The sequence below is a fragment of the Rhipicephalus sanguineus genome, chromosome 5 (assembly GCF_013339695.2).
Source record: "Rhipicephalus sanguineus isolate Rsan-2018 chromosome 5, BIME_Rsan_1.4, whole genome shotgun sequence".
In the NCBI taxonomy this organism is placed as follows: domain Eukaryota; kingdom Metazoa; phylum Arthropoda; class Arachnida; order Ixodida; family Ixodidae; genus Rhipicephalus; species Rhipicephalus sanguineus.
This window is the reverse complement of record NC_051180.1, coordinates 145,194,744-145,221,173: the sequence shown is the minus strand read 5'-3', so window position 1 is coordinate 145,221,173 and position 26,430 is coordinate 145,194,744. Positions and strand designations below refer to the sequence as shown.

General features: G+C 49.6%; 1 protein-coding gene across 1 annotated transcript in view; it reads left to right on the top strand.

Moving 5' to 3' along the window:
* Window positions 1–3,579, top strand: part of LOC119394310 (cell division cycle protein 16 homolog) — a 55,674-nt gene extending 52,095 nt beyond the window's left edge. The window contains exons 16-17 of the mRNA XM_037661596.2: window positions 2,709–2,799; window positions 3,399–3,579. Of these exons, the coding sequence (XP_037517524.1) occupies window positions 2,709–2,799; window positions 3,399–3,520 (213 nt within the window). The 3' untranslated portion in view covers window positions 3,521–3,579. The remainder of the gene's footprint in view (window positions 1–2,708; window positions 2,800–3,398) is intronic.
* The last annotated feature ends 22,851 nt before the right edge of the window (window positions 3,580–26,430 follow it).

Genomic DNA, 26,430 nt, shown 5'->3' with positions numbered 1-26,430 from the left:
ACCTCAACAGTGTTGTGAGAAAAGGAATGTCTGCATGCTGTTCGGACTGGGGTTGCATGGCTGATGTGATGACGAGTTGGTGTCGTGCCAGGGCAGCCATCAGGACAAGTTGAGGCAAGAAAGAAAACTTTATACAAGTGTTCACACCTTTCAAAGATCGCTGTGAACAGTCATCGACGGTGCGCCGGATTTAAGTAAACAGGTTGGGGTCCACTCCCTCACTCCCTTTTCTCCTTCTCCATGCGGAGGCCAGGATCGCACCAATCCATGAACTGTGGTAGGGACAAACTGGGAGGGTACCTTTCTTCCTCTCAAAGGTTAATGTACAGTTGGTGATGCAGGACTGTCGAGCTTGAATGCTCACTCCTCGTTGAAACCCGTTTGGGAATCTGGCAGTTTGTTGACCCTGCATTCTCAGGTGTGGCCAAAAAGAGATTTGTATGGCGCCAAAGAGCCGACACGGGTGGTTGCACTATTGTTCCTCCCTTCCATCCCGTTCGGGGTCACTTTCACTGACTGAGAAGGGAGAGGGAGCGATGACTGGTGTTCCTTGTCAGAGCATAATTTCCTGCAGGGGCGATAGCACAACAGTGTGTAACATTGGCTTTTTCACTCTCCTAGAATGCCTACAAGGTCATTCCACGCCAAATGTTCCAGCCATTTTGGCAACCAGCTCAAATGTATTCGAAAAAAATTGTGCCAATTTATTGCATTGAAAACAGTGAATTGCTTGAATACTTCGAAGAGAATAAATTTTTTTGTCTCTGCAGGCATTTTCATAAAGTTGTTCTCTCTCTCTCTTTTTGTCGTGTGGAAGCCTTCCGAATTTCGCAAAATGTTGTCCGAGTGATGTTTGTTTGAAAGTTTATTCTGGAAGTATTGTTTCTCGTTTCGGTACCGAATTTGGTTTACATATTAAGCAAAGGAATTTGTGCGAGATGTGTGAATCTCTAATACTAGTATTACTGCAGTTTTTCTGTCGCATAAATTGCCAGAAAATTTCTGAAATGCTTATGATTGTATTTTTTCTCTGTAAAATTGCACTATGTATGAATTGAGTAATCGATGCTTACTCTAAGAAGGGTATTTTTCGTGATAAAAATATTTTTTGGCCACTGAAGTTTGTAAAACTTCAGAGAAAAAAAATTTCAGATTTTAGAATATTTTGTTTTGGTCCACATCTGGACACAATTCACACCATGTGGTGCTCCAATTAGAAATCAGCCTTATACCTCTATCTAAAGCTTTATACCTCTATGGCAAGTTTCATTAATTTTTGTTTTAAGGAAGAAAATAATTTTTGAAGTTCGCCATTGAAGGCTATCTTCCCATTTCTTCATACGGCAGCTTCCTCATTGAAATTCCCCATTGCTGTCAGTGAGGAACTTTTTATTTTTATTCTTCTCATCCATTGCGATTTTTCGCTCGTGTACAACTCCGCCGATGCAAATGCCTGAGCAACTAACTGGAACATGGGCCCTGTAACGCTAACGCATTAAAACTGTTGGAGAATAACACACAGAGTAGAAGGCTGAGGTAAAATGTCTTATGAACTGGTCCTCCAATGCACTCTTCTTGAGTACATTTTATGACTATTACATGAATGCATCTTTGGTCTTGAACACTACAGAGTATATAATGAACATAAAAGAATGGAGGTGACATGTTTATGTGTTGACAGCTTTTATTTGGCAATTTGAATATAAATAGATGAACCTGGAACGGACAAAGCTTATTATTGTCATTGTAGAAGAACACGTGTTACATAAGCTCCTAACCAATATGCAACTGAGATTTTGAATAACAAAGTTGAGCATGCTGGTAGGAATGCACTGCAGAAAAATTTAGGACAGTTGGCTTAAAAGGTCATTAACTAGAAGATCACTGTCTAATCTATTGTTGTAAATGCCACAATTATAAGTGCATACAAGAACTTGATGACTGCACAGTTTATACAGACGTGAGAACAAAGAAATGCGCCCTATGGTTGAGGCTTGGGATGTCAATATGAGAAGTGTGTGCATACGTTAGGCTTCAGTTACATTATATAAATATGAAATGCGATTCTTAAACAGACATTTTTCTTGTAGGCACGCACGTGACCCTGATTGACAGGTGGCATTGCCAATCCTTAGCATTCACGGAAATGTTTTTTGGCTCCCTTGATTTCTGCCAAAGTGGGACCTTTCAGTTAACAGCTGGCACCTGTACATTCAGTTTCCCTTCATTTGTAAGATGCCAAAGTTTTTCTACAAGAATTGAAATATATTAAATGTACTTTTTATAGTCATGTCATGAAATGTTACGTTGAGGATGGCGGAGAGCTGGGCAGGCAGTGTCATTAAATAGGGAAAAGTGCGGGCAAAAGGGGTCGGCTGGTACAGGAAAGGGTTGATGAGAGCTCACATCACGGCGAGAGGTATTCATCCTGCAGTGAACATAAATAGGTGCATGGTGATGATTTTCTCTGAAATTATTTAAATATCTTTTATTGAACACACTTTCAGGCATTGTGAGGCACCAAACTGTGAACATGCGAGTGTCAATTAACAGCGTTAAAATTTACAATACGTTTTGCGATATGCACATTCAGTGGAATAAAAACTAGCAGCATCGTTAGGCGGCAAGTGAGCAGCAAAAATTTCAAGTAGAGGGGAAGCAGTCGAGTAAGAAAAGTTCAATTTTTCCATTTCTTTTGCTGCTTTCAGGCTTTGGGTCTGCAGAGGGATGATGCATTCTCGACAACCATGCTCTCTCAAGCTATAGAGCAGCAGATGAACGAGCTACAGCCTTGCAAAGGTATGCAATGCAAATTAGGTGTACTGGCCCTTTCCTCCTGAATGTGTGTGTGTGTTCACAGTAATTCAAAGCAGTTTTTTGTGCACCCCTTCTGTTGTCGCTATTTTATTGGGGAAGGAAAAAGAGTGTGCCATGTCGTGAGCTGCGCTTGATGGCTCTCCCGAAAGCGCAGAATGCAGCTAAACTCGGGGATAAAAGTGGCCCAAAAAGCCTTTTCTGTAAAAAAATTTAGAAGTTCACTTTCTTAATTTTTGTAATTCATACTTTATTTAATGTCTCTAGTCATCTGAAGATGTCTGCTGCCATAGAAAAAGTAATTGTAAAGGCAGCAATCAAATATCACATTTTCCTTGTTTTCGAGGATTTTGGGCACATTTGTTCAAACACTCAGTATAGTGCACTATGACCATGTAAATCTCTAGCTTGGCATCTGTAACCTTAGTTGTGGCAGTGCCGCAGTATAGGGCATTCACTTCTTGGAGGTAGAAGGAAGTCCGAGAGGAACTTTGCCAAAATGTGCCCTTGTATAACCCATCTTTGTTGCCGTGATGCTTAGTTTATTTTTGCTTAATGTCTGACACACAACTTCACCCCAACAGGAGTGCCTGAAGTGCTACCAGAGTACACTTCCAGTGACAGCCCACTAAGTTCTGCAGTAGACATGGACGTCACAAATGCTTCATGCCAGTCTCAGGAATACGACATTGACAGCACTAACTAGGAGAAATTTTATTCACATATGTACATAAACTTTATGCGTTTGATTCTGGATGGCTTTGTCATGTACTTTCTTTCATTAATTAATGTTCATCGAAAATCTCTTATATGCTTTTATTGTAGCGCTTTTGTTCTAGAACAATGGTCGTGCCGTTGGTTTTGTTTTTAGAGAACACTGTTTATAAAGATGTTTTACACTTTTTATAAAGATGTCACAGATTAACTCTACTTCGTGGCAGAAATAGCTGTTTACCCACAGAAATTTTTATAATTTGCATGTGTATATATGCGCACAATACAAGCACAGAAACATACAGGGTGTTTTTTTTTAGACTTCATATTTTTTAAATAAAAATCCTATGACAGTAAGTCTCCTGTCGTTTCCTCACATGAGCTCTACACTCTAAGAAAAAATAGAGTATTTGAAGAGTGTTTCTGCCACGCAACTAACTATAATCGTCATCCACCTCGCGTACTTTCCTTGCGTTATCACTGCGGTCCCGGCACTTCGCAGTCCCAAACGGCGCGCGCGTTATCAGCGTGACATAGCATTCTTGATAGGAAAGTGACGAGAGCCGGGTTTTCAAAGAAGGAATCGCGAGCAAGCCAGATGACTATTATTGTTGTGTGGCAGAAATACTCCCCAAATACTCGATTTTTTCTTAGAGTGTAGTCGAGGCGGAAATACTTTGCCCCGGCTGAAATGACACTGTTGTGACTAAGTAATAAAAACTCGCTGATTAATTTTTAACTGACTTGAGGGCAAAATTCCGAAACAAAAATTACACTTTCGTTATATGGACCCCCGCACACACAGAAACCCCATTGGCCGGCAACGAGGCGGCACACGCGGCGGCTCGAGAGCTCACGAACCGAGCCGTTGAGAACACGGGCGCCGCTTCGACCGAGGTCCCACGCGGGGAAGAGTGGGAGGAACGTATGACTAACTACAATGAAATAACGTAGCACTACAAGCTAGGAAGACTCAAATACTCACCACCACGCAACAGATTAAATAAAAAGCAGGCAGCTGCAAACACACACCCAAACCCAGATATCTTTCGTGTCTTTTACCCTGATCTATATTTCACAGACAAATGTAAGATGTGCGGTGCATGGGCAACACTGGACCACATACTATGGGAGTGCTCGAGCTTAGACGACAAAGCACGCAGAAACCACGAGGAGGCAGTATCGAACCGCAAGGCGCGCTGGGAGCAGGCTCTGCTCAGCTCCGCAATAGAACAACTTTGGGCCGTCCAGCGCGTCAAGGAAGCCGCCTGAGCCCAAGGGCTCGCGGCCGATGCCTAGGCCGGGGCTAAGGCCTATCCCGAATCAGCTTCGCTGGACTTTATGAAGTTCTTTCTTTTTGAGGGCAGTTTATATTAAAACGTTGTAGGGGGGGGGGGGGCATGACAATTTATGGCATACCATTTTTTTAGAAATCGCAAAAGTTGCACGTAATTCGAGCTATTCATCATCGAATTTCAAGGGCAGTATCTAAACTGGTCGCGCACGAAGCGCGAAGACTGTTACGCTATACCAGAACTACCCGCGACAAGAAAGTGACGAAATTTGAATGAAGTCTCGTCGTGGCTGTATCTTTTCTTGAAAAACGGCAAGTAATCTCACTTTCGCCAGCGGATCGCCTTACGGGTACGTGTGGTGTTTGGTCCTTATCTGTTCCGAGTTCTGCGCAAGAAAATCACAATATCAAATTTTTATTTGTCTGGGAAACAAAGCCCAGGAGCAGCCACTGCGACGCGTCTACTTGCGGACATGCGAAATTGTTTTTCGCGCCTGTTTGTAGTTTATGAAAGAAACGAATAAGTATCACAGATTGCATCCAAAGAATAAGCTGCCTACTTGTGTGTTTCAGAATGAGTGCACATTTTCCTGACCGAGTTCTGCTTTGTCGCGCCTCGATTCAAATTTCGTCACTTCCTTGTAACGTGCAGTTCCGGTCTTACGTAACCGAAAGGCCACGTTGCTGCGCGCCGGACGCCGTCAGTTTCGTTATCGCCCTTAAAATTAGGTTATGAATATCTCGAATTACGTGCAACTTCTTTGATTTCTAGAAAATGGGTATGCCATAAATTGGCACGCTATACAACTTGCTAATATAAATGCCCTCCCTGAAGTCAATAATTAAAAAAGTTAATTGACGAGCTTTTGTTAATTAGTCGCAACAGTGTCATTTCAGTTGGGGCAAAGTACTTCCGCTTCGACGTAGAGTTGTGCGAAAATGACAGGAGCCTTACTGTCAGAATTTCTATTAAAAATTTGTATTGTCTGCCAAAAAAAAAAAAAATCAGAACACCTTGTATATAAAAAGGAGGGAGGGGGGGTCCAAAACCCCCATGAAATTTCTAGCTGCATCCCTGCAATTTACCCTGATTAAGCCGATTCTATCTCATGCCAGTAAATTAATAGTTTTGATGGTCTATATATGTAGGCTACGGGGGATATCTACTGTCGAGAACAGCTTAAGTGTAACACGCGAGCGCGTGGCGAATAGCCTCAAACCCTCACTCGATCGACACTCGGATGTCGCTGTTAAAAATAAAATGGAAAGGGCAACACTTTTCTGTGCGCTCTTGTCACCTTCATCTGCGACACGCTGAACGTGTGCAGATAACGGCTTGAAATCCGCTTCTTTCATTCTCCTGTGCTGCCCTCTGCCGTTTTGGTAGCGTTCTGGTAGGGGACGGGACAATCGGTATTGCCAGAAGCAAAGCCTCGCTGCTGAAAGGCCCCGTAGGACGTTTAGTGCAACTGTCTATGCCCATCGCGCATCGGTTACATCAGGGTATGCGCCTGCGGAGAAGCCGGTGTTTCCTCCGTGGTTCTTGTACCTTCCACAAGTGCGTCTAACAATTCCAGGACTGCAGAAAAAATCAGCTTTACCCGCCCCAGCACTAAAACAATTGAGCCTACTTTTCTTGCACGAAACCTACAGTAACCACGTGCGCATCTACACCGATGGATCGACCACGGTGTCCAGTTCCGGCGGTGCGGTGGTGATACCAGCACGAGGAATAACCCTACGACTCAAAATATCCCATGTAACTACATTTACGGCGGCAGAACTAACGGCTGTGCGTTGTGCCCTCGAGTACATCGATTCGGAGAGACCGAGCAAATGGGCTGTTTTCTCCGACTCTAAACCGGCGTTACAGTGTCTGCAGTTAGCTCTCCGACGCGGATGCCACAAACAGCTTTCGTACAAAATTCTCAATATTCATCACCGCGTCAAAGAAAAAGGCCACGGGGTTGACTTTCAGTGGCTACCTAGTCAGTGCGGGATCAGTGGCAATGTTTCCGCAGACAATGCGGCTCGCACATCCCATCAAGAAGAGACCACCGTTCCGATTCCTCTTTCTAGAACAGACGCTGCCAGGCAGCTTCGTCACCTGGCACGTAGTCTCTGTTTGGCGGAGTGGAACATGCCAAGTATAAGAAGTACGAGACTCCACCAAATAAACCCTGCTCTGAAACTCCGACCTCCATCCGGACATCGTCGACGTCAAGCTTCGCTTCTTTGTCGGCTTTGGTTGCGGGTTGCCTTCACGAAGGCATACACAATATTAATTGGAGTGACCGACAGTGCGGCATGCGAGGTATGCAGTACTGAGGAAGATATCGATCATCTGCTATGCTGCTGCCCTCGATTTGCCTCTGAACGACGAACGCTTTCTCATGCGGTGCGACGATTGGACGATCGGCCGCTCTCCGTGCAAATGCTGCTGGAGCACTGTCCCCATCACTCGTCGGCCCACAAGGCAGTTAAGCACTACAGCAGTTAAAAGACTACGGGCCACAAGGCAGTTAAAGGACTACGGGTCTTTGTGAACGCTTGTGACTACTGTACAGTGACACCGCCACATACGTGTCAGCGCATTTATTGATAATTTCCTTTTTTTTCGCTCCTGGCCCTCTCTTTCTCTCTCTCTGTCTCTCCCATCTTTCCATTCCGCCACTGCTTCTCATTGCCATATTCTTATTTTTGCCAGCCGACTATCGACCCACCTATATAGAACAGAAAATATATTGGCTCATCATAGCGCTATGGATAGCATGTTGGCCATCTTGTGTGGGCTAGTTGTTAGCATGATAAAAAGAAAAACTTTCAGCAATTTAGAACTCCGCGGGCGCTCACTGTTCCTCAGAACTTATTGCGCAGTCCTTTCTTTGCACATGCGCAACAGTTATACTCTTCCGTAATTACGAAATAATCTGCCACTCCAAGTGATGTGTTGTAAATAGATTAGTATAATGTTATTCAGATCGTATTTCGAAGCTTTCGTTATTCCGATTCTTCTTACGCGGGCCCTAGTGCGGCAATTTTTGAAATATTCAAGGAGCAATTAGTACGCGACTCGTGCATCGTCGCTGCAACGGCTGAGCGAGTCGCCAACTAATGTGGGAATCGAGCGCGCCCTTCCCTTTGGCGCCTCGTTCCCCAGCTAGCGCGCGTGTTGGCCCCGCGCGGCTCGAGCGCCGGGAACCGCCGTTAACCGGCGGTATAGACGTCAGACTCTGGAGTTTTCAGGATGTGTGGCGCCACCTGTCGGAGAAGTATTGAGTAGTGCACAGACCGACTCTCTCGCACAGTTTGCTATGGGACTAGGTGCAACTAGCGAGTGCGAAACAACGACTGAGCTTAATATTGCGTGTGTTTGCGCATTTAGCACTCAGAACGAGAGCTGTGAGTTGCTCTCCGCTAGTCGGACGCGCCACCGAGCCGTCGTGAAGTGCTTGCTGGATCACTCGCCTGAACGACGGCGAAAACAGCAGCAGACGAGAGCCCTCCGCACGCTACGAAGAAACTCCGCAAAAGATGCACTGTTGCGTTGTGAATTGCCACGGACGTAAAAGAGTGAATAACAACGTTCAGTTTTACCGATTTCCATAGTTGTCGTACGAGGAAGAAAGGCGAGAGCGCTGGATACGGGCCGTTGCGAGCGTGTTGGGTAAGCGAAGTACCCGCGTTCTCCACAGCCGGTGGCATGAATGTGTGGCTCTGCTGTTGTTTTGCGTAGCCCTGATGCAAAACCGTGGTAACCTTGACTATGAAGCTCAGCAGAGGCTCTGACCGCGGTGCTTGTCGTGTAACACGAAGTGAGCAGCTAGAGGCAGACTGGAGACGCGTGATACGCACACCGCGACGAGTTCGTCGTCACAACACAGCATCGCGGACGTACGTACGTTTTGAAGGCTCAGAGTTCTGGTTCTAACTAGCTCACACCACGTGCGTCATACAAGTAAATCGCAGAATGTTGGTCGTGACCCCCTTCAGGTTTGTTTCGCCCGTGTCCTCCGCGGTTGCCGTAGCTATCTCGGAGGCCACGGTTTTGCCTTTGGTTGTACCCCGCGAAAGTGGACACGCACGTATCCCCATTTGCAGTACATACAAACGGAAGACGACCATCAAGAGACCATTTGAAAATGCGTAATAAAACACTCCAATGCACAGGAAGCGAGAGATGAATGAAGGGAGAATGCAACTGAAAAGGCGAAAATCGCCGGAGCCATTCGCCCCTGATGAACCGAGTTTTGTACCACTGATCGTAAGATGCATAGCTAAGTAAATTGATCGTGTATGTAGGTACTTTATCGCTGTGACATACGTATATACCCGATTTTAACGCATTTAGGCTCTAGAGAACGGATGTCGGAGGGCTTGCCACGAACTCGGTGTCGTGTGATGCTCGCTTGTACTTGCGTGTTGCAGCACGCGGGAATAACTAAAACTTATTTTGCATTGTACTCGCAGTTCGCTTTGATCAGCTTCCTTTGTTTCTGAAGCGTGGATTGGCGGAAGAAGCTTTCCAAGTCCTTGATTTTCAGGAAACCGCGCCTCGACACCAACGAAAGAGGAGGGTTATATTGCGGCCTATGCACATTCGCTTGCGGGCGGCTCTCTTTGCACTACCCAGTTAGTGCCAGGGCTACGATGAGGGCGCTGGTGGCGGTGTTTTTCGCAGCGCCGCCTGGGCAGAGTCTGACGTCTATGGCGACCGCGGCGGCAGCGCCAGGCCTCTTTGTCTGGTGCAAGCCATGCGTCAGCCTCCCGGCGCGCGGGCACGCGTCCGGGCATGCCTCGACATGCTCACATGCTCACGCCGCCAAGCTAGCTTACGTCACTGTGCAACGCCGTTCCTCATTGGCCGCCAGTGACAACCCCCTTCCCCCTTGAGCTCGCTTCTGTCTGGCGCGGGCTTGCCCGCGTCAGATGCTCTCAGGCTAGCACGAGAGGTTGACGCGTTGCTCTAGCAGGCGGCTTCTCGTTCGTGTGCTCGACTGCTGCCCTTTGTGTGATAGTCGTAGCGCCGCTGGCAAGCGTACTCGATCGATCTTGCGGAGTTCCCTTTACGGCCTGCAAGCCCGTGACTGTCGTACTGTGCTGCATCTTGGGTTAATAAACCCGTGTTGTTTGTTGACCTCCTGTCTCGAGTGCCTTTTCTGCGCCGTGCCGGAGAATCGACGAACCCGGCCGTAGCGTCTTTGTTCGCTGCGGCAGTGGAGAACGTCGCGTCCCTTGCCGGTCGCCTCGTAGGGTAAGCGTCTCGCAAACCTATCTCCACATAACTGGCGTCTCGCTATAGTCTTTGCTCTCCGGAAGTTCGACTGCTACGTCGACGGTGTGCCATTCGTGGTGGAGACGGACCACATGGCACTCACCTGGCTTAAGTAAGGACCTTAGGCTTAAGCGCTTGCGCGAGCCCTCGGGCCGCCTCGCGCGCTGGGCGTTGACCTTGCAGCGGTACAACTTTGTTGTGCGCTACCGGAAAGGGAGTTCGAACGTCGTGGCCGACGCCTTGTCGCGTGCCCCCGTTCTGGCGTCTGACACTTGTGTCCGCCACTCCCAAGAGCAGTCGCACCAAGTAGACTCAGGGGCCCCTGGCTCCAATGGGTCGAAAGGCGCGAACCCCGACGGCGCAGTGGCTTTCGAGTCGACCGCCTCGGGTGAGGACGCATACCTGGTAGACCCTGTAACGTCCGCCGGTATCGTCTTCAGCAGAGAGGACCTACTTAAGGCACAGCAGGACGATCCGTTTTGTCAGCAAATTGTTGACGGGCTCAAAGAGCTGAGCTCCCAAGAGGAGCGGGGCGGTCAAGCCGCCGGGCGCAAACGGACAGCTGGTATTGCTGTCGGCGCCGAGTGCCGGACGCAGACTGGTATTGCTGCGGGCACGCTGGATACGTATCTGCTTGATGCTGATGGCGTTCTCCTGCGCTATGTCCCATCTGAAGAAGCTCCCCAGGAGTCTTTCAAGGTGGTGATACCCCGCAGTCTAAGGAAAGCCACCCTCGGCTATTTCCACGACTCGCGGTTGGCCGGACATGCGAGTGGCCTTAAGACTTTTCAAAAGTTGTGCCGCTCTGCTACCTGGCCTGGCATGAAGCGTGATGCCCTTCACTACGCCCGCTCATGCCGCGTGTGCCAATGTGTGAAGCCTCGTGGTGGCAAGCCCCCCGGGCTCATGCAGCCGATCGACAGCCAACACCCCTGGCAAGTCGCGGCCTGTGACATTATGGGACCTTTCCCAAGAAGCCGGAGAGGCCATGTTTTTCTCCTGGCTGTCACAGATCACTTCACGAAGTGGGTCGAGCTGTTTCCCCTTCGGAAGCTAACGGCACGCGCAATCTGGGACAAGTTGATCGAGGTCTTTACCCGCTTTGGCTTTCCGGCGGAGTTGATCACGGACAATGCGTCCTACTTCACGGCCAAGGTGTTTGTGGATGCGTGTGCTGCCTTTGGCATTAAGCACCGCAGAACAACCACGTATCACCCACAGGCCAACCCGACTGAGCGGATAAACCGAAACCTCAAGCCCTTGCTGACAGCCTTTGCGCAGCAACACAGGGATTGGGATGCCTATCTTAACGAGATAGGCTTCTCCTTGCGGTCCACGGTGAATCGTTCAACCGGGTACACACCCGCTTTCCTCAACTTTGGGAGAGAGCTGCCTAACCCCATGGACCGCGTTCTGCGGGGCGGCAGCGGTGCGTCCGCCACAAAAGCCGGCCCGTCTGGCTACGCGGCGGAACTGCGCTCACGGATGGACGCAGCCCTCGACCTGGCGCGTTCCAACCTGGCAAAAGCGCGAGCTGGACAGAAGGCTCACATTCCCAGGATTTGGGGACATCTGTGCGTGGCGCCATCTCTCGGCGGTAACGACGGCCTCCTGCCGTAACTGAATGGGAGATATGCGAAAAAAAAATCATATATCTTGAAAAAAGCAAGCTATCAAAAACGACTCGGGGTTCTATATAGTAGAGACCTAATGGAACATTTTGGTAAAATTGCAGTATCGCACTACAAAGCCTGTGGCTTCCCAGGGCAATTGAACACCGCCCATTAGAAATACATGGGGCCCCATTGTAAAATTTTAAACACTCTGGGAAGCCACGCGGTTTGTAGCGCCACACTGTAATTTTAATAGAATGTTCAAGTAAGTCTCTGCTGTATAGAACCGGGAGTCGTTTTTGATATCTGTATTTTTTCGTCAGATATGATTTTTTTCGCCTATTTCCCATTCAGTTACGGCAGGCCACCGCAGCCCCCGACGACAGATGGCGCTACGTGCATATGTCCCCAAATCCTGGTCATGATACGACCGGTCGCATCGGGAAGTGCACTACGATGTCGGCGATCTCGTCCTCAGGCGCAATCACGTCTTGAGTGACGCCGCCAAAGGCATCTCTGCGTCCCTGCCGGCCAAGTGGTTGGGCCCATACCGAGTGCAGACCAAAATGTCGCCTCTGGTGTACAAGCTGGCTGACTCCCAAGGGAGACAAGTCGGTGGTCCAGTTAACGTCTCCGACCTCAAACCTTTCGTTGCCCGCAGCAACGACTTGGGAGGGGGGGAGGCGGTCACCGAACCGCAGGAAAACCGTGAGGAGGCTGGCTCCAAGCCACGCCATCGGTACAACCTGCGGAAACGCACCTAAGCAACCTTTCTCCCACTGACAGGTAGCTGGACTTTATTCCATACCATGACAGTGAATGGAGAATAACCGCTAAGGTGCGGCGGCACACGTCTGTAAGTGGTAGAAGGCCCTCTTGGCCGAAAATCCCCCCTGACGTGTTGTCCAAGCCATAACCTGGCAAGCGCCCCCTTTGTTGGGCAGCACTGTCAGGCAGGCACCCTTTTTGGCAAGCCGGCTATGCCGGGGACATTTCTGTCCACTCCTGTGTCGCCCTGTCGTCTCCCTGCGCCTGGCTCTACCGTGCCACCAGCCTGTTGCTGACCTGTGGCCTGCTGTTCCCTGGTCCTTCCTGCTGTGGCCTGGTTCCTGCCTTCTGCCCTGCAGCCACCTCCATCCTGCCTTGCCCACCTGGCAGCTTCGGCAGCCGCCCTCGGCGATTGGTTCGCCACTCAAGCTTTGGCCCAGGCCCGAGCGTGGTCGCTCCGGCCTCCGTTCCTGGCTGCCTGCTGTTCCGGCTTGCCGTTCCTGTGTGGCCCCCGTCCCAGCGACTTTCGGCGGTTGGCTGCCGCACGCAACTGGCAGCCACGCCTCGTACGTTCCCGGCTGCCAACCTCTCCAGTCCGGCGAACTTCAAGCGGGCTGGCTGCCCGCCCTTGTGCAGTCTTGCCCCCGTTCCTCCTGGGCTGTGGACCTTCTTACGGCAGTGGGCTCCCCCTTGTGGTGGAACTTTCGGTGGAACTTTTGTGTGGTTATGGACGACCTATGGACTTGTACCTTTGGGAAGACGACACCCCCCTGTTGGACTTTGCCCCGTTGGCCAGCCCCCTTGCGGCTGAGCTGACCTTGCCACTTGGCCTCGTACAGCCTCTTTCACAGGCTGGCCTCGGTCTTTAGGAGGGGGGAATGTGGGAATCGAGCGCGCCCTTCCCTTTGGCGCCTCGTTCCCCAGCTAGCGCGCGTGTTGGCCCCGCGCGGCTCGAGCGCCGGGAACCGCCGTTAATCGGCGGTATGGCGACCGCGGCGGCAGCGCCAGGCCTCTTTGTCTGGTGCAAGCCATGCGTCAGCCTCCCGGCGCGCGGGCACGCGTCCGGGCATGCCTCGACATGCTCACATGCTCACGCCGCCAAGCTAGCTTACGTCACTGTGCAACGCCGTTCCTCATTGGCCGCCAGTGACAACCCCCTTCCCCCTTGAGCTCGCTTCTGTCTGGCGCGGGCTTGCCCGCGTCAGATGCTCTCAGGCTAGCACGAGAGGTTGACGCGTTGCTCTAGCAGGCGGCTTCTCGTTCGTGTGCTCGACTGCTGCCCTTTGTGTGATAGTCGTAGCGCCGCTGGCAAGCGTACTCGATCGGTCTTGCGGAGTTCCCTTTACGGCCTGCAAGCCCGTGACTGTCGTACTGTGCTGCATCTTGGGTTAATAAACCCGTGTTGTTTGTTGACCTCCTGTCTCGAGTGCCTTTTCTGCGCCGTGCCGCAGAATCGACGAACCAGGCCGTAGCGTCTTTGTTCGCTGCGGCAGTGGAGAACGGCGCGTCCCTTGCCGGTCGCCTCGTAGGGTAAGCGTCTCGCAAACCTATCTCCACACTAATTGCCCCTTGAATCGACCGCCTGAGAGGAGAAAATGTGAGGAGCACTTCACTACAAGCGAGCTGCTCATTTGTGATCCCTGCCACTTGACTAGAGGCACTCCGCGGTGACCAGATGAACTCTGGATAACAAGAGGTAGCTCTCTCAGAACACGTCCTTATGTTGTATGTAAGTGGCACGGCTCATTCTTCGAGAGCAGGTCAATGTGAACGGTACGTTGCGGTCTGTCTGTCTGTCTGTCTGTCTGTCTGTCTGTCTGTCTGTCTATCTATCTATCTATCTATCTATCTATCTATCTATCTATCTATCTATCTATCTATCTATCTATCTATCTATCTATCTATCTATCTATCTATCTATCTATCTATCTATCTATCTATCTATCTATCTATCTATCTATCTATCTATCTATCTATCCGTTCGTCCCATACATCTTAACCGTCCACCCATCCATCCGTCCGTCCGTCCGTCCGTAAGCGAGTGAATTAATTCGCAAATATGCAGGCATAACAGGGTGCTGGCCGGCACAAAAGACAAGTAATGGCATATGTACTGCACAAATATCAAAATTACATGATGGCCTTGACTAGGAGCAGAATGCTTTGCGGACTCGACGTGCACTGAGCCACGATCAAGAGGCCTTCGTCATGCAACGGACAATGACGATGAGCTGATGATCAGCTGTTGACGATGAGCACGATTACTTAAAGAAGCCCAAATCTATATATAAAAAGCGGGTTCCATTATCTTAGACATCAGCAGCGTCACAATGCGCAACGTCTACTGCAATTCGGAGCCAGTGAGATCGCGGTGGATGGCAGTGGGAATGTTCAGAGTACGGTTTGGCATTTTCGCCACATATATATGATTGTTGAAATATGATCTTAGTTGCTAGAGTAGTTTCCGTTGTTGCCAGGTGCCGTCGAGTGGCTCTTCTCTTGGTTTCAGCATGATCATATGAACAACAGTAATACATATTTAATACACGCTTTTTTAATTCATCTTGACGTTTGACTATAGCTTTCAGAATACCCTTAGATCATTTCCTGCATGGTGGCCTCGTTTTCCTTTACCTTCCCTTTTGGCTAGAATTAATTGTCCCTCCATTAAACACGCAGCTCACGCGGCATTAACAAATTAAAAAAAAAAGTTTTAGCTTCAAAACCTTTGCTTCCAAAGTACATCCTGGATTGATCTCTCATATCACCGACATACACGCGTTAGATAGTTCACAGAATCCATTTGCCAAGTCTTCCAACTGCGACATTCTGCGACATTCAACTGCGACAACTGCGACGTCTTCCAACTGCGACATTGAACCTCAGTTTCTGCGTTCACCACCTACCGGTGGTGTAGAAGCACTTACAAAAAAGCTGTCGCTTGCCATCCATCGGTATTTCGGCGACAGTGGTTGCGGTTGTGCGCAAGTTCGGATCCTTGTGTTCGCTTTGTCCAGGTGACGAATCTAATCAGCGCGGTCCACTGGGCCGCACTGGTAGGCTGCTAAAGTATCTACTGCATCTGCCCATCGTCCTCTGTAATTCGGCTGCTTTGGTCGGCATTTACCCGACTACATGCTCTGTAAGAACGCCATCGCTTGCCATTCCTCGCCATTTGGGCAGCACTGGTTGCGACTGTGTGCAAGTGCTGATCCATGTGCCCGCTCCGCCCAGGTTCGTTGCTTTTTGTACCTTCGATTCTGTGTTGCGATTTTGTCCGCTCTCATTCTTGCCTCTATTTCGTGTTGCCTATATTTTGCTGATCTTGAGCGTACCGACTCGTGCTGAAATGGCAAATGCATGGCAGACTTCTTGGTGGGAGGTTACCGAACTGAAGGCTAGCCTAACGATGTCCTATGGTCTTTATGAGTCAGTGAGGGAAAACTTTACTGAAGCTGTCTGGTATATTGGGCGGGATGGGCCACAATCGCATCGGCCTAGATTACGGCCTTGAGTCCTTGGGCACGGGCGGCTGCCTCGGCTTGCCGGACGGCCTGCAGCCGATCGGTGAGGCCGTGGATGAGCAGGGCCGCCCCCCATCGCGTCCCGCGATTCAAGGCTGCCATGTCTACTCCGTTCGTAGAGGACATCTTGCTGCTCGCTCGATTCCGTTAATTCGTTAAAAGTGATAATGAGTGACTGACCAAAGAAAACAAAGTCTTGAGAGGTGGAAATAAGAAACTTGGTAAGCGAATGTGTGACCTCGAATAATATTTCAAACTAAAAAATATTGAGCGGACATGCATCTCCGAGACAAAAGGCGAAATTTGCCTGGCTGTCGTCCAGCATATTGTAGAAAAGGCGGTCTGACCAATCGCCAATGCAGATGACAACGCAGCGAGTGCCCAAGAAAAATGGAATCCACATTATTGCGCGATTTTGTTTGAAAAGCAAGAACTCTGAATTCGCTAAAATGGCAACAAAGGCGCGGCTATCACGGAAGTAGGGTTTGCCCACAGGGAAAGCTCCAAGCATGTGTGTGCGAACGAATGCCAAAGCGAAAGCGCCTTTTTGTGATGGCACTTGCACTCAAGGAATCACACCAGTGAAGCACCTCTAGACCGATGGTTGCGCAATCAAAGCGCTGATGATCGGTGACAGCCGCGTGTTTCTTATGGCATGCGCAGAAGGCCCATATATCTTCCGTTATATAAGCCGTAGTTCGTCATTTTAAACCGGCCTTAAGTTGTCATGGCTCGTGCCAACAAATGACAGTACTGTTCATCTTTGGTCAAACTGCAAGGCAGGATGGGACGTACAAAGAAGTGAGACAGTTAAGCGCGGGATAGCGAGGATAGTGCATAAAGGCTTTCGCGTCTGATTAGTTTCTTTGCCCATTCCTGCCGCGCAGTTTCATTAAAGATGAAACCGTAATAAGAGGCCCAGTTTTCAAAGCTGCTGAACGAACTATTACACCAAAAGTCGCCCGCATTATTACTCCACCTAAATAAACGTAGTCTTAAGAATAAGAAAACAAACATCGTGATAATGCTGTCGCGTTTCTTTCTTTACTTGACAATCCATTCTAAATCGTGCGCTTGCTTGAAACATCATTACCTGGCAGTGAAGGTAATTTGTATGGTTCAGGTCATCATTCCGAAGATAGTAATCGCGAATATTGTCGTGGTGGTGGAAATGCCATACTTGTCAACTAGTCCTTAGTGTACACACGTCGTCGTCGTGTCACATTAATATTTCCTGTGAATTCGTTTGGCTTGAACGTAGCCACAGGGTTTATTCTAGTAACTCCATTGTAGCTCCCATTTATCGGTCACCTTCACCTTCGTGTGCAGAATATCGCGCTCAAGTTAGCAGAGTTCTTAATAACTTTGCAATAGAAGATAAGAACAGTGCCATATGTGGTGGCTTCAAAATTAACATCAAACCTGATGGTCCGTCATGTTTCGAGTACATGGACTGTCATGTACTGTTTGTACAGCTTTGGCTTTTCTTTGCATATTTCATCTCCAACTAGGAATGATTTGCCAGGCTCCAGTACTATAACATATCTCATTATATCCAAATTTTCGTGCGACCACATTATTGGAGCGGTAGATAATTGCATTACAGACCATAATCCTATTTTTTCACCTTAGCTTCTCGAAATAAAACGAGCCATAATATATCCACAAGGCTGCGATTTCAGACGGTCAAATTTGTGCAGTTAACTCGTGTGAAAGACTGGACATCGGCGATTGACGAGGATACCAAAGAAAAGTCTTTCCGCGTCTTTCTCTCTAACAATAGGCAGGAGTAGAGAAAACTTCACGACTTAAACTGCCTTGACAAATTGGTTTTGTTCATCCAGAAATCCGCGGATTAGTAGCACAAGTATGTTACAGTAAATCAATAAACAAGAAGAATCTTCAGAAGAAAATGATACCTATATTTGAACGTTCGGCTCGCGATGGGGGCAATTCTTTGCCAGGATTGAGTCAATAGCTACTGATTAAGCACGAGAAAAAGCGCCTCAAAAAGTTTGTCAGTGCACCTTTAAGGCGGGCTAAGCAAAATTCTTGCCAGAATCGGACTCTAAAAAATACAAGCAACATGACGCGCTGCTGGAAAATTGTTACTTTCTCAGCAATAACGATTGGTCTGAGACCACAATAAAAATAAAGCTGACGAAATGTACATTGATCCCAATAGAATAGCTGACGCATTGTTTTTTGCGCATCTACGGATACGTAGCGGCCGGCGTTCATTTTGCCTCAGTGTATAGTTTTTCGTTCTACCTGCATTCGACAACTGCATATGTTAATTAGGACCTCTTTGAAGACAAGCGCTGGCTTAGAACGTATTGATCCTTGAAAAGTAGAACTAATTTCGAAGGAAATATTGCCTGTCTTGGGACTAATCATTAACAAATTATTCCTTTCAGTGGTGTCTCCGAGCTGTCTTAAATATGATCGAATAGCTGCCATGAATGCATTTTCAAAAAAAGAAAAAAGTTTACCAGACATTATTAGGGAATTACCGGCCAATATGCATGCTTAATTTTTTCCTTTTGGTATTTATTTCACATTCAATTCATGGACTACTTAAAGAAACTTAACCTTTTGTTTCCTCTGCGTTTTGCACTTCTCCAAGGATATTGACTTGAAGAAATTGTGCAAGCTATTGACAAAGGTCTAATCATGGGATCTGTATTTGTCGATCTGGCAGAGGTCTTCGACATCATAAGCCATGTCTGATCCTTCACTAAGAACTGCACTAGTGAACGGCCTCATATAGTAGAGGCTTACGGCAATTTCTCGTCATCAGAGCTAATTAACGTAAGAGTTTCACAGGGACGGATTTTAGGGACGCTTTTATTTCTAACGCTCATGAGAAACGTGTAACATTTTTCTTCTTGTGTATTCTTTTTCTACACACTGTCCGTTGCTGTCATCCTACGGAGGCAGTCACCTCGTGTAGCTACGCAATGCGGCCTCTTTTCTTTCAATGAAAGATAACCAGCACTTAATTGAATGATAACCTGTGTACCTTTTTTCTGAGACAAATTCAATAATTTATGCGGGTAATACAGCCATCAGTTTCAGTTTCCACGCTCTAATCTAACCTTAACACCGACTTAATCAATAACACTTATTTTGCCAACGTAATCAAGTGCACATCAGTTTCGCTAAAACTGCATCTATGGTGTTTCATTCCCCGGGACTATCGATGCACATGTGTTAAGTTCTGTTCACATTGGTGATTACGTCATAATTGTTTCGAATACCTGTTTCTTGACGTTATCTTAGATATTGAACTAAAATTTCATGGACACGCCGGATCACTTGTGGAAGATTGCGTTCGTCAAGACACAAACCTATTTCCCACCGCACATGGTGGGATCTTTGCGTTTTGCTTACATTCATTTACATTCATAGCCATCTTTCACGTTGCGTATCGTCTTGGGCTAACACGCATTTTGTGCATATTGAACTACTGCAGTGACTTCATAACCAAGCTTTCAGCCCGTTTGAATTGATCTGTAAGTCACTGTTTCCTCAACACGACATTCTCCGTTCGACAGTCATTCCTTCCGGAAACATCCCTAATTACATCAGTCTCAGTCTGATAGCTTAGTTCTGATTCATAATTGCATTTATCTAGAACACATTACCATCATCAACAGTACCCGGTTTTCCCGCCGCGAATGGCGTGCCCGCATTTCACCTATACACAGAGCTTTTGCACGAGTGTCTGTAGCGACAGTCCGCATAGCAACAGCACACGCGTCCGCAGTTTCCCTTGTGCTGCTCGGGGGAGTTGCTCGGTCCACTTCCGATATCAATCTAGATGATTTCCCATGCTACTGCCAACAGCCTTCCTTCGTCGCAATCCTCTTTCCGCTATACGCATCCCGGAGCCACCAGCCGGAGATTTACTGCTTCCACAATCCCGCTGTCCATTACCATGACGACTTTGACTGCCCATAGACACTATTGTCTTGTATCGCCGACACCGTGTATACGTTGCGTAAGCTGCGTACGTAGTATTCGACGAAATGTTAGAATTCGACAATGTCCAGAATAACACCCAGAATTTCACTGCGGCGGGAGGGAGGGGGGGTGGGGTGAGGGAAGGATACGAGGAGCAATCAATACCACTATCATTATCATTACGTACCACAACCGACCCGTCGCTTGTCTAGTGTCGTTGAGGTCCATAGACGTAGAGGCGGATACAGGATTTTGCCGAATGTGTGCGTGGGTGTGGGATCAGCTCATGGGAAATCTGACACAGAAAACCGAGGGGGGGGGGGTCAACAACATCTAAAACGTTGAGCACGTAATTTACTACAAAGGCCAAAATTAACCAACGTGTCTCGAACTACATGTGCTCCTTACATTAGTGAAGTATGGGGTGTCTGGTTAGTTCGCCGTCGAAACCAACTACAACACTTGCATAGCGCATAAAAATAGGAGGTAAACGAGGGCTCAATATTTGTTTTGGAAAGCTTCAAACTGAGCAAGGAAGTGAACATCTGACTACTGATTGCGATCAAGGTGCCCCCTTCCATTTTATCAGCCTTGAACCATGTGTCTTGTATAGTTATGTTATAGGCCTTTGGCGAACGCTGCCGATAACTTTAATATATGACACTTTGGAGCGGGACAGACAAGCGATTTTCCAATCTTGGATTGCCTTAAAAGGGTTCCGTTACAATACACAGCATAACGAAACTTCAGTCATTCGAGGAACGGCATACTGCAGCAAAACCCCTTAACAATATATATAAATAAATAAAAGAGGGGGCAGTTAAGCATTAGTGTTGCGAAGACAGAAGAAGCAGCGGGGCTGGTGGCGTCTCCTCCTTTCCCTCCTCGTCACCCTCACTACACTCTTCCACTCCTCGCTATACTATGCTGTACAAGACTATGCTATGCTTTACCCTTTCACCTCCTCCTTTCCATCTTCCTCACCATCACTTCCCTTTCCTACCCCATTCTATACTATACTATACATGGTTAAGCTTGCTCTCTCTTCTTTCTATATCCTTTATTGCCTCTTTCTTTCTATCTCTTTCCCCCTCTCTCTATTTCTTTCTCTGTCCTATCTTTTTTCTCTTTCTTCCCCTTCTTTCGTGACAAGCATCCAAGCATTTTCAGAATTTATGGGTTATTTATCGATTATCGATTAGCTATGCATTAGTTATCGATTGGCTATTCACTAGGCTTTGGATATGCATTTGGGCCATGCTAAGGACATCGAAGCATTTACTAGAAAATATTCTAGGTTTATTGGTATTGTCACGTGGTCGTGACGTCGACGAAGACAGCAGTCGGCGTTTGCAGGATGAAACTGTTTATTTGGCCGAACTTGTGGCTGGAAAATGAGAACTAGAGCTACAGCAATACACGCTGTACAATGATAGCGGCGAACAGGGCGTCGTCCGTCGATCAACTGACAAGCGGTCAATCGCGTCGGCTTTTATACAGGCGGTATCGAACTTTCCAGCAATATCGCTGGTGGCGGCGTTATCTCTAGACAAAGCTGGAACATTCGCGTGCGGGGCGCAATCTTAACAGAACGATCTACTATAGACGTGAAGCTTCTCGAACAATGCTTCGCGGACAGCGTCGAGCGTTGATAACCGTCCCTGCCGGTCAAACCCGAATACATCAAAATAAGACAAGAAGTGGGCGTGGCATTGCCCCCCTCTGAAAAAGCATCGTCCCGATGCTTGTGAAAGAACACAGAAGAGAGAAAAAAAAACAAGTGCATACAAAAATAAATTACAATAACAAAGGAAGAAAAATAGAGTCCCCAGGTTCGCTAACGCGCAAAAAACGGCTTAAGGCGCACGACATGGACGACTTCAGGTCGTGCGCGGCGTCGCTGGGAGTTCGTAATGCCGTCCGGGATCACCTCGTAGTCAAGAGCGCCGAGGCGTCGAAGAACCTTGTATGGCCCGAAGTATTGCCGAAGGAGTTTTTCGCTAAGCCCACGTCGGCGTATCGGCGTCCAGACCCAAACACGGTCGCCGGGCTGGTATTCCGCGAAGCGTCGTCGAAGATTGTAGCGGCGACGGCTGTCGGTGTGCTGCTGGGTCTTGATGCGCAGGCGGGCGAGCTGTCGAGCTTCTTCGGCACGTTGTAAGTAAGCGGCGGCATCGAGGTTTTCTTCGTCGGTGACGTTGGGTAGCATGGCGTCGAGCGTCGTCGCCGGGCTCCTTCCGTAGACCAACTTGTACGGCGTCATCTGCGTCGTTTCTTGGACGGCCGTGTTGTATGCGAAGGTCACATACGGAAGGATGGCATCCCACGTCTTGTGTTCGACGTCGACATACATGGCCAACATGTCGGCGATGGTCTTGTTTAGCCGCTCGGTCAGGCCATTTGTCTGTGGGTGGTACGCTGTGGTCCGGCGGTGGCTTGTTTGGCTGTATCTTAGTATTGCCTGAGTTAGGTCAGCAGTAAACGCCGTACCTCTGTCGGTGATGAGAACTTCTGGGGCGCCATGACGCAGGACGATGTTCTCAACGAAGAACTTCGCTACCTCGGCGGCACTGCCTCTAGGCAGGGCCCTCGTCTCGGCGTAGCGGGTGAGGTAGTCTGTAGCTACGACGATCCATTTGTTTCCGGTATTGGACGTCGGGAACGGCCCCAGTAAGTCCATCCCGATTTGCTGGAACGGCCGTCGAGGTGGCTCGATAGGCTGCAGAAGTCCGGCTGGCCTAGTGGGCGGTGTCTTGCGTCGCTGACAGTCCCGGCAGGTCTTCACGTAACGAGTGACGTCGGCGGAAAGGCGCGGCCAGTAGTACTTCTCCTGTATTCTTGCTAGCGTGCGAGAAACACCCAGGTGTCCAGCCGTCGGGTCGTCGTGCAGAGCCTGGAGGACCTCTGGCCGCAATGTCGAGGGTACCACGAGAAGGCAATCGGCTCGAAGCGGTGAGAAGTTCTTCTTTAGGAGAACACCGTTGCGCAAGAAAAATGACGCCAGTCCCCGCGTGAATACCTTCGGAACAACGGTGGTCCTGCCCTCGAGGTATTCCACAAGGCCTCTGAGTTCTGGATCCGTTCGCTGTCGTTCGGCGAAGTCGTCGGCACTTATGATTCCCAAGAAGGAGTCGTCCTCCTTGTCGTCCTGCGGTGGTGGGTCGACGGGGGCGCGAGACAGGCAGTCAGCGTCGGAGCGTTTCCTTCCGGACTTGTAAACGACGGTAATGTCGAATTCTTGAAGTCGTAGGCTCCACCGTGCGAGGCGACCTGAAGGGTCCTTCAAGTTAGCTAGCCAACACAATGCGTGGTGGTCGCTCACAACATTGAAGGGCCTGCCGTAGAGGTAGGGGCGAAACTTGGATGCAGCCCAGATGATCGCTAGGCACTCCTTTTCTGTTGTGGAATAGTTCGTTTCTGCCTTTGATAGCGACCGGCTAGCATAACTGATGACCCTTTCCTGCCCGTCAGTCTTCTGCACAAGGACGGCGCCGAGTCCTACGCTGCTTGCGTCGGTGTGGATTTCCGTATCGGCGTATTCGTCGAAATGTGCTAGTATCGGAGGCATCTGAAGGCGTCGTTTCAGTTCTTCAAATGCTTCGATTTGCGCCGTTTCCCACTTGAATGGCACGTCGGTCTTCGTGAGGTGAGTTAGCGGTTCGGCGATTCGTGAAAATTCCTTGACAAAGCGCCTGTAGTAGGCGCACAAGCCGAGAAAACGGCGCACGGCTTTCGTGTCGGTGGGGGGCGGGAAGGCAGCGATGGCAGCTGTTTTCCGCGGGTCTGGGCGAACACCACCCTTGCTGATCACGTGACCCAAAAACAGCAGCTCCTCGTATGCAAAGCGGCACTCTTCAGGCTTCAAGGTGAGGTCAGAAGTCTTGATTGCTTGTAGTACAGTGTCAAGGCGCCGGAGGTGTTCGTCGAAGCTTGAGGCAAACACAATGACGTCGTCCAAGTACACAAGGCACGTCTGCCACTTCAATCCAGCCAGCACGGTGTCCATAACGCGCTGGAACGTCGCAGGTGCCGAGCAAAGACCAAAGGGCATAACCTTGAACTCGAAGAGGCCGTCTGGTGTTATAAAGGCAGTCTTCTCTCGGTCTCTCTCGTCGACTTCGATTTGCCAATAGCCGGTCTTGAGGTCCATCGACGAAAAGTACCTCGCGTTGTAGAGTCGATCCAGGGTGTCGTCTATCCGTGGGAGAGGGTAGACGTCCTTCTTCGTGATTTTGTTCAGGCGGCGATAATCGACGCAGAAGCGTAGGGTTCCGTCTTTCTTCTTCACTAACACCACGGGTTACGCCCATGGACTCTTCGACGGCTGGATGATGTCGTCGCGTAGCATTTCGTCGACTTGCTTCTTTATGGATTCGCGTTCTCGCGTTGAAACTCTGTACGGGCTCTGCCGGAGTGGCCTGGCATTTTCCTCTGTTATGATGCGATGTTTTGCGACTGGGGTCTGGCGGATTCTTGACGATGACGAAAAGCAGTCCCTGTATTTCAAGAGCAGGGTTTTGAGCTGTTCTTGTTTATGCTTCGGAAGGCTAGGATTAACGTCGAAAACTGGTTGAGAAGCTTGGTTCGTCGGTGTTGGCTCGGAAGAATCGGCGATGGCGAAAGCCATCGACGTAGCCGTGATTTCTTCGATGTAGGCGACTGTCGTGCCTTTGTTTACGTGCTTATACTCGTTGCTAAAATTTGTGAGCATCACTGTTGCTTTGCCTCCCCGCAACTCTGCTATTCCTCTTGCGACGCAAATCTCGCGGTTAATCAACTGGTGCTGGTCGCCTTCAATGACGCCTTCCAGGTCTGCTACTTTCTGAGAGCCGACGGAAATGATGACGCTGGAGCGAGGGGGAATGGTGACTTGGTCTTCCAGCACATTCAAGGCATGCTTCCCTGGCGGCGTGTACCGCGGTAATGCTTTTTCTGTAGATAGTGTTATCGACTTCGATCTGAGGTCGATGACTGCACCATGAAGGCCTAAGAAGTCCATACCAAGGATGACATCTCGGGAGCAATGCTGAAGGACTACGAAGCTTGCGGGATAAATCCGGTTGTTGATGGAGACCCTCGCTGTGCAGATTCCTGCCGGCGTTACTAGGTGACCTCCCGCTGTGCGGATTTCGGGGCCTTCCCAGGCGGTCTTGACTTTCTTCAGCTTCGTCGCGAACGGTCCACTGATGACAGAATAGTCGGCTCCAGTATCGACGAGAGCGGTGACGTTGTGGCCGTCGATGAGAACGTCGAGGTCACTCGTTCGTCGCCTACCGTTTCGATTTGGTCGCGGCGTCGGATCACGGCTACGTCGGTTTGTCCCGCTGCTTCGTCGTTGTGTCGTCAGGTCTTCTTCGGGCCGTGAAGTTTCGACGTCAGAGCTTCGTTCGGCTTGCGGCGTGTTCTTTAGATGTCGTTGCGGCGTTGTCGTCGGCGGCGGAGGATCTTCGGTATTTCGTCGTACAGCAACCGCACCTCCATCGGTTGCTGCCCTTAGTTTTCCGGATACGGGCTGGGTGACCGGCCTCGCGATGGGCCAGTGTATGGTCGGCGTTGGGGGGAGACGTAGCGGCCTGGCGACGGCGAACGGGAAGGTTGTCGGGGCGTCCATTGCGTTCCCGCGAGGTAGTCGGCGATGTCGTGTGGTCTTTCCCCTCGCTGTGGACGCGGCGCGTCGATGGCGAACCCACGCAGTCCCATCTGTCTGTACTGACAGCGGCGGTAAGTGTGGCCAGCTTCCCCGCAATGGTAGCAGAGTGGGCGGTGGTCGGGGGTGCGCCAAACGTCGGTCTTTCTCGGCGTGTATAGCTGGCCGGCTGGGGGGCGGTATGACGTCGGTGGCGGCGGCGGTGGCGCCTGGCGGCGGAACTGCTGGGGTGGCGCGGCGTCTTGACGTGGGCGAGGAGGGGGGGCGTTGCGTCGGGCTGCAGCGGCATAGCTCACTGCTTGCGGCTGTGGCTGCGCTGACTCGGGGGTGCCCAGAGACTGCTATATTTCCTCTCGGACGATATCAGCGATCGAGGCAACTTCAGGCTGTGGTAAGGGTAAAAGCTTGCGCAGTTCTTCCCGCACGATCGCTCGGATCGTTTCACGCAGGTCGTCGGAGCCGACGGCATGAACAGCTGGGCTGTCTTCAATCGATCGGCGATTGTACTGGCGGTTGCGCATTTCCAGGGTCTTCTCGATCGTCGTCGCCTCTGAGATGAATTCTTGGACTGTCGAGGGTGGGTTCCGCATCAGCCCAGCGAAGAGCTCTTGCTTTACCCCTCGCATGAGCAACCTGACTTTCTTGTCCTCGGGCATGGCTGGGTCAGCGTGGCGGAACAGTCTGGTCATTTCCTCTCCAAAGATGGCAACACTTTCATTTGGAAGTTGGACCCGCGTCTCTAGCAAGGTTGCGGCCCTTTCTTTTCTGACGACGCTTGCAAACGTCTGCAGAAAAGCGCTGCGAAAGGCGTCCCA